This window comes from Coregonus clupeaformis, unplaced genomic scaffold, assembly GCF_020615455.1.
Source record: "Coregonus clupeaformis isolate EN_2021a unplaced genomic scaffold, ASM2061545v1 scaf0970, whole genome shotgun sequence".
NCBI classification, from domain to species: domain Eukaryota; kingdom Metazoa; phylum Chordata; class Actinopteri; order Salmoniformes; family Salmonidae; genus Coregonus; species Coregonus clupeaformis.
The window spans coordinates 39,030-46,777 of NW_025534424.1; the positions used below are offsets into that span (position 1 = coordinate 39,030).

At 51.3% G+C, this 7,748-nt stretch overlaps 1 protein-coding gene across 1 annotated transcript; it reads right to left on the reverse strand.

Annotated features, from left to right (window-relative positions):
* Positions 1–644: 644 nt before the first annotated feature.
* On the reverse strand, positions 645–4,371 carry LOC123486044. Its single transcript, XM_045217222.1, has 4 exons — positions 4,202–4,371; positions 3,902–4,089; positions 2,627–3,519; positions 645–1,031 (listed from the first exon to the last, which is right to left on the reverse strand). Exons 1-4 carry the CDS (start codon positions 4,369–4,371, stop codon positions 645–647), a joined length of 1,638 nt encoding a protein of 545 aa, XP_045073157.1.
* Between the last annotated feature and the right edge of the window lie 3,377 nt (positions 4,372–7,748).

Genomic DNA, 7,748 nt, shown 5'->3' on the forward strand with positions numbered 1-7,748 from the left:
ACAACAGGGATACACCACTCATCACATAAGCACCTATAGTTGCAATACATTACAGGTTGCTCGTGAGTGTACGACGCGCTGTGGATTGGCAATGTAATCTACATCCCCTAAGCTCTGGTGCGCGTGCATCAGGGAACAGGGTGGAGATACAAATGTGACTCTGTCAATCCTGCTGATGTAGGACAGCACACCTGCGATATCTGAGAAGTGTGCCCTTGTCCCTACTGTAAAACCAAAGGTATCGAACGTCACCTTGAATCTATTCCCAAATGCAGTGACAATGTCAAACAGGTATCCCAGGCTGACATCGTCCATATAATGAATTGCTGCAGCCGGGTTCTCGTACATTGGTCCTTTCTTTCGTAGATGCTCTATTACTTCACGGTAATGGGGTGACCATACTTCGTTGCCGTATGACGCTCCCCACCATGAGTCTTTCAGCACCTTCATCATGTAACACATTTGTCCCGCTATATGTGTCACGGAAAAGTAGTCTGGGTTGTGAGGTATTGTCCAATGTTGACGAGAATGCGCCCTTCACCAGCTTATCGACCAGATGTCGTATATGTCAATTGGCGTAGAGAAGTCGCCCTCTACCAAGTCCTTACATATGTAACTGCCTCCACAGATGGCCACATGAAATGTCAGTACTTCGTTCTGAGTCTTCGCCGAACCGAACATACTCCTCCGGGCATGTCACCAAAGTGTGCCGCAATAACAATATCTCCAAAGCGAATCTTAGGTCCGCCCATGAAGGAGCTAATCTGATCTGCAGAGACTGAGCCCCACCAGCGCTCACCTAGCCATTCTAGAAAGGAGTGCCACGTTCTGTTCAATATCGACCACTTAAGCATGAGATCTATCTGCTGATGTTTTTTAGCATCCTCCTCGGCTCGAACCATATCTTCAACATCGTCATCGTCAACGTCGAAGTAGTCGTCAACCGCTTCTTTGTAAACATTGTCCCTGTCCACATGTCTGGTGTTTGACCCGTACTGGGGAGGGGGTGTCCTCCTCCTGACTCCTGGTGTCTTCCACGGTATCACTTAGAGTGTCGTGTTCGGTGCTCATACGTCCAATCATTGTAGTCACCTGCCATTGTTGCTTGGCAATCGGTCTCTGAATCGGACCGGTTGGAATCTGCAGGGCTGAATGTGTGTTGTCTACAACTGTTCCCGCATGCATCTGAGTCATATAGGTGCTGGTCGTCCACAGGGCTGTTGTTTGACTCGTACTGGTCACCGGGTTCTGTTTCCTGAAGCCTGGTGTCCTCCAGTTGATCACCTAGAGTTTCGTATTCAAATGGATACATCATGCTTCCTTCCCAATCGATCTCGGAATCGCACTCTATCGGAATCGGAAGGGTTGAATGTTTTTTGCGTACAACCGTTCTCGCATGAATCTGCTCCGTGAAAACATTTGGTCGTCTACAGGGCTGTTGTTTGACAAGTACTGGTCATGGGGTTCAGCTTCCTGAAGCATGGTGTTGTCAACATTATCACCTATAGTTTCATATACATTTCCATTGTCCTCTATTGGGTCTCCGTGATGTTCCTCACACGTCCAATCATTGTAGTAACTTGAGCTTGGTGATAGCCTTGCACTCTCAAAATCGGACCAGACTGAGGCTGAACACTCGTCTCTTAGTGGCGTAACACTGGTCCTACTTCTATCTACTTTGCAGTACCCATAGCAAGACAGCATCTGATGCCTCTGGACGCAAACAACTGTCTCAAAGTGGTTACCAACATTCTCCAAATAGATCCCCTGGTTAGACACCTTTACACCATTACAACGGTGTATAAGCCACCTCCCGGTGTAGTATGTATATATGCTGACACCCAAACAATCTGCAGCTGCTTGAATCTCCACTTCCGTAGCCCAAGTACCTAGAGAGGCCATTTGTGATTTGGTAATGTAGTCTGATACTGAACGGTAGCCACTTCTCAACATGCTGGTGTATATCACATCATTGCTTTGTAGCTGCTCCACGACGACATTTCAATGGTTCTATGAAACTCATCTGTACCACAAACCGCTTCACTGACCGCTCTGAAGAAACAATTGCCGCCGCCTTTTATCGGTATGTTTTTGCACGGAGCCCCCTAACTCACCAGTGACTGTACTCAGTACAGACTGGTCCTTGAAGCAATTCACCTTCAGCCTGTTGCAAAGAACCTGCGCATCTGCAGCCCCGATAGGGTTGAACTGCTTCTCTCTACATGGGTCCCCAGTAGCAAGCATAGTATCCTGACACCCCGCCATCAATTAGTCTATTCTACTCTAGAGGTCTTTGCTATTGTCATTGGTAAAGTCATTAATACCTTATACCTGCTTCACCGGCTTGTGGACTGTGTGAGTTTGGGTATGCGATTTAAAAACACCCCCCTATTGGACCACATTCCGTGGACTGTACCGCTGTACTGTTTGAGTATGGATGATAACCCTCCCGTTGTCCTGGTATTCTGTACACACGCCGTGCCCTCCGGGTCGAACTGTCCCCCCTCTCACTAAAGGCCCAGTTGGAACATGTGGGACAGTATGGGTGCGAGCAGCCTTTGCAGATGTATTTGTTACACCTGGTGCACACCGTGTGTGTTTTACAGTCCTTCTTTGTGGGGCAGACCTGACACCTCTTCCTCTTACTGGGTTGTGCGGGGTTGGGTGCTTGGGCCGGTGGTGCTGCGTGGTCCGGTGCTGCGGGGGCGTGATCCCGCCGGGGCTGATCACGATACGTAGCCCTCTGAACAGCTTTGACGAGCGCCGCAGAGGCTTCGTGCGAGGGAGACGGGCCCTTCTTTGTATGAACGGGAGTCACTAGTGCCTTTCCCAGCTGCTCGAGGAACACCCTCCTCTTGTTTCGCTTGCCAGGCATCCAAGTGGGGTTGAGCTCTCGCCATATGACAAAAGCGTTGTAAGAGGACACGTCAAGGATGTTGTGGAAGATGACCAGGGGCCAGCGCGCGGTCATCCTCCTGCAGCTGTAGGTTCCAATCACCTTGTCTAGGTTGTCCACACCTCCCTTGTTGCTGTTGTAGTCTAGGACGATGGCCGGCTTCTTGTCCTGGCGACGGCTAACGTGAGCCTCGGTGTGCAGCGTGCTCAGGAGTAAGACGTTCTTGTTTTTCTTTGCCAGGTAGGACACTAGAGCGGTGGTGGACGTGAAGGCGAACTTGGAGGAGAAGAGGAGCCTGTCCTTTGAGGCGAGCAGCGCCTGCGGGAGCTCTGGCTTGTTCTTTCTGACTGTGCCGACCACGGTGACGTTCCTGGTCAGGAGCTGGCGCGCGAGCTCGTATGAGGTGAAGAAATTGTCGCAGGTGACGTTGTGACCCCTGAGTCCCTGCGTCAAATCGAGCACGACCCTCATCCCCTGGTTCTTCTCGGGGCCTCCGCATGTGGCCTTGCCGGTGTAGACCTGCATCTTCCAGGCATAGCTGGATTTGGAGTCGCAGGCCACCCATGTCTTGATGCCGTATTTGGCCGGCTTGCTTGGGATATACTGGCGGAAAGGACATCGGCCTGGAGGAGAGAGAGAGCGAGAGCGAGAGAGAGAGAGAGAGAGAGAGAGAGAGAGAGAGAGAGAGAGAGAGAGAGAGAGAGAGAGAGAGAGAGAGAGAGAGAGAGAGAGAGAGAGAGAGAGAGAGAGAGAGAGAGAGAGAGAGAGAGAGAGAGAGAGAGAGAGAGAGAGAGAGAGAGAGAGAGAGAGAGAGAGAGAGAGAGAGAGAGAGAGAGAGAGAGAGAGAGAGAGAGAGAGAGAGAGAGGAGGAGAGGAAAGACGAAAGACAAGAGATTAGCTTTAGCGTGTTGTGTTGTGTTGTGTTCAGTGTTGTGTTCAGTGTTGTGTTCAGTGTTGTTGTTGTTGTTGTTGTGCTCTTGTACGGTGTTGTTGGCCCCGGCACACCTCTGAAAGGGACCAGTTGCTCGTCCACCGTCACGTCGGGCCCGGGGTTGTAGAGGAGCGGCAGCCTCTCGACCCACTTGTCCCAGACCTCTCTCACGGCCGCAAGTTTGTCACCGCCGCCTGCTGCGCGTCTCTCGGCTCTGGTCTGGCGGTCGCCGAGCGAAGGAGTCTCGAGTAAGCGTGAAAGACTTTGAGCGGCATGGTTGCGCGGAAAATGGTCCTTCCGCTCTCGGCGTCCCAGAGACTAGAGGCCGCTTCGCCTCGGGACCTGTACACGCCGGCTAGGATGAGCAGCCCTACGTAGGCTCGCAGGTCTGTGGAGTCCATCGCTTCCAGCGGCCGCCGCCGCGCGGTCGCGGGTCTTCGTGGTCTTCGTGGTCGCCGCCGCCGGGCGTAGTGGCGGCGGTGGTCGTCGCCGCCGCCGCCGCCGCCTCGGGCTCCGTATTTCGAACGCCCTCCAGATTGGTCATCTCAGGATGATGTCTTCTATCTCGGGTGTGAAAACAAGCGGAACGTGGAGAGGATGTCGCGGGCTTGGCCTACGGCCTGCCTAGTAGGCCCGGGCCTCATGTCCTCCGGCACCTCAGCAACCGGCCTGTTACTATTTGCCGCTGCCGCGCCCCTCCGACGCCCGATTGTTGTCACAGGGCACCGAGCACCATTGATTTGGCCGTTTCGACACGAATGTCTCTCTTTCCACTCGAGGGATATCGTGGTTGTGTTCTGGGGCTGATGCTGCGGCGGCGGCGGCTGCTGCGGCTGCGGAAGCGGCGGAGGTCTCCTCGCTCTCCTCGCTCACTTTCACCTTCCCCTTGTTCTTCCCCTTGTTCTTCTTCTTCTTGTTGGTCGCGTGCCGCCGCCGTCGTCATCGCCTCGTTCGTCTTCTACGCCTTGACCTTCTTCTACTTGGACATCGTCCTCGCCATCGGGCGGCGCCGGGCGGCTGCGGCGTCGTAGTCGCCGCCGTCGTCGTCCTCTGTGGTCTCCTCGTCCTCTGGGTTGTATTCCTCGCCGTCTTCTTCTTCGGACGCTTCCTCGTCCGCTTCCTCATCGCAGTCAGAGTCATTGGAAAATATCTGTTCTAGGACCTGTTTGGCCGTGAATCGCACAGCACTCATAATAGCTTCGGCACCCAGGCTGGGGAAGTCCCCAAGACCTCTCTCTTCGGCACGTGTCCGGACATGCCACGGAGGCAATATTAGTAGTAGTAGTAGTAGTAGTAGTAGTAGTAGTAGTAGTAGTAGTAGTAGTAGTAGTAGTAGTAGTAGTAGTAGTAGTAGTAGTAGTAGTAGTAGTAGTAGTAGTAGTAGTAGTAGTAGTAGTAGTAGTAGTAGTAGTAGTAGTAGTAGTAGTAGTAGTAGTAGTAGTAGTAGTAGTAGTAGTTATTGGTGTTGGTGTTGGTGTTGGTGTTTGTTTACGGCTTACCTAGTACCTCTGGCTCAGAGCTTATGCCTCTAACGTGTAGCCTGGGTCGTTTTGACCCAGACAGGACAGGACAGGACAGGACAGGACAACGCTAGGGGGTTATACAGCAACTCGCTCTAACACTCTGACATGTAACCTGGGTCGTTTTGACCCGGTCAGGACAGCAGGTGGAGACATAGAGCGAGTTGCTCTAACACCTAGGCTCTAACACGTAGCCTGGGTCTTTTGACCCGGTCAGGACAGCGGGAGGGGATATACAGCCACTCGCTCTAACACCTAGGCTCTAACACGTAGCCTGGGTCCTTTGACCCGGACAGGACAGGACAGGACAACGCTAGGGGTTATACAGCCACTAGCTCAAACACATAGGCACTGACACGTAGCCTGGGTCTTTTTGACCCGGTCAGGACAGCAGGAGGAGATATACAGCCACCACTCGCTCTAACACCTAGGCTCTAACACGTAGCCTGGGTCCTTTTGACCCGGACAGGACAGGACAGGACAGCGGGAGGAGATATACAGCGAGCCACTCGCGCTAACACCTAGGCTCTAACATTAACCCAAAAAAAAACAAAAAAAATGAATATAATATAATTTATTATTTTTATGGGAGTGGTCATTGAATCCACAATATAACAGGTTCGTGTCTCACAGACAAACAACATCGATCGAAGCTATGTCGACTTTCCAGAACACAGAAAACGTCAAGGGGGATTCTTGCTGCATCACTGCAGTGTTTGACATACACACGTCGGACTCCAGTCACGTAACTACTACTACCGACAATACCACCACCACCACCACCACCACCGTCGTCGCCACCGTGATCGGTCTGGGCATCGTCGGAGGGTCGACTCGACTGAATCTGAGCACCATCAACTTCAACGACATCTATTCTGCGTTCAATCGAGTAGTGAACAACATACCCATACTTCTCGGCTACACGGTGAAAAGCCTCTCGGTCATGCCCAACAACAAACTGGAGGTGAGACTATTTGTCGAACCCAAATATAGTCTGTTGAGGTATGAGCTGTGGCTCGTTCGGGTCGTAGGACAGGCTCTGCTCTTGTGGTTTTACCACGGTGCAGTGTCACACATCATGGTGACACACCGGGACCACCATGTGCAGAAGATACACCGTCAAGCTGTGGGATGGTGTCCCTGTGCTGCAACGTTGACCGGGTTCGACGACAGCGAGTCTTGTACTTGTGCTTTGTACTACGACATGTGGGACATGGACGTCGTCACAGCCACGTCCGAGACCATTTGTTGACATATTATCGGACAAAATATCGGGCAAATGCCATGCGACATCTCATCCGTGTGTAGCGGTGTCCACATGACAGATCTCTCAGATGAGGAACAGACACTTCTGATGAAGAAAGTCGCCTGGATATTTCAAGGCTTTTCTGTTGGCCCCAAACAACACGCCATGATGGGGATCCGTTTCGAGCCTAGGCATACCTTGTGATTTCACGAAAACCCAAAATGTTGTACCGCAAGTCTACAAGTTGACAGACTGTCAGAATGAAACACGTGCGGAGATGTTCAATTGTCAGCAAGCCGAAGAGCAGATGACATATATTCACTTGTCGAGGAAATGGTTATCTTGGGTTTCCAGCATTGTCCTCGACTAGTGACACACACACACACCTACAATATTACAAGGAAATCACCAGATTCTTTTACCAAGTTAAAAATTTCACTGTAATGTCTGTACCTACAATGTGACCAATAAAAAGTTGATTTAATTTCATTTGCAAGGGTCCCGTTCACAGCACAGCACACACTCGCTCTAACACTCTAACACGTAGCCTGGGTCGTTTTCACCCCAGCCAGGACACGAGAGGACAACGCTAGGGGTCATACAGCCACTCGCTCTAACACATAGGCACTGACACGTAGCCTGGGTCTTTTTATTATTTTTTATTTTTTATTTTTGTTTGACCCGGACAGGACAGCGGGAGGAGATATACAGCCACACGCTCTAACACATAGGCACTGACACGTAGGCTGGGTCGTTTTGACCTCGGACAAGAAAGGACAGGACAGGACAGGACAGGACAGGACAGGACAGCGGCACGGGATATACAGCCACTCCCTCTAACACATAGGCACTGACACGTAGCCTGGGTCTGTCTGACCCCGGACAAGACAGGGCAACGCTAGGGGTTACACAGCCACTCACTCTAACACGTAGCCTGGGTCTTTTTGACCCGGACAGGACAACGGGAGGGTTAATTCAGGCTGTAAGAAAACAACATGTGGAATAAGTTAAGGGGTATGAATACTTTCTGAATGCACTGTATATCTGCAAGAAAGTGATAAATAAGTGACTGTTTGAAAGGGGGTCATATAAACATTGCCTTATTTATATTTTTACAGACAATATTAAGTTAATTCTGTCTGAAATAGTCATGCT

What these genes read in the sequence shown, in the direction of transcription:
- LOC123486044 (XM_045217222.1), bottom strand. Translation starts at nt 4,371, where the DNA reads ATGACCAATCTGGAGGGCGTTCGAAATACGGAGCCCGAGGCGGCGGCG. An exon ending in CCACAGACCTGCGAGCCTAC is followed by an intron (nt 4,090 to 4,201) that starts GTAGGGCTGCTC and finishes TGCCGCTCAAAG; the next exon opens with TCTTTCACGCTTACTCGAGA. An exon ending in GTAAGAGGAAGAGGTGTCAG is followed by an intron (nt 1,032 to 2,626) that starts GTCTGCCCCACA and finishes ATACCGTGGAAG; the next exon opens with ACACCAGGAGTCAGGAGGAG.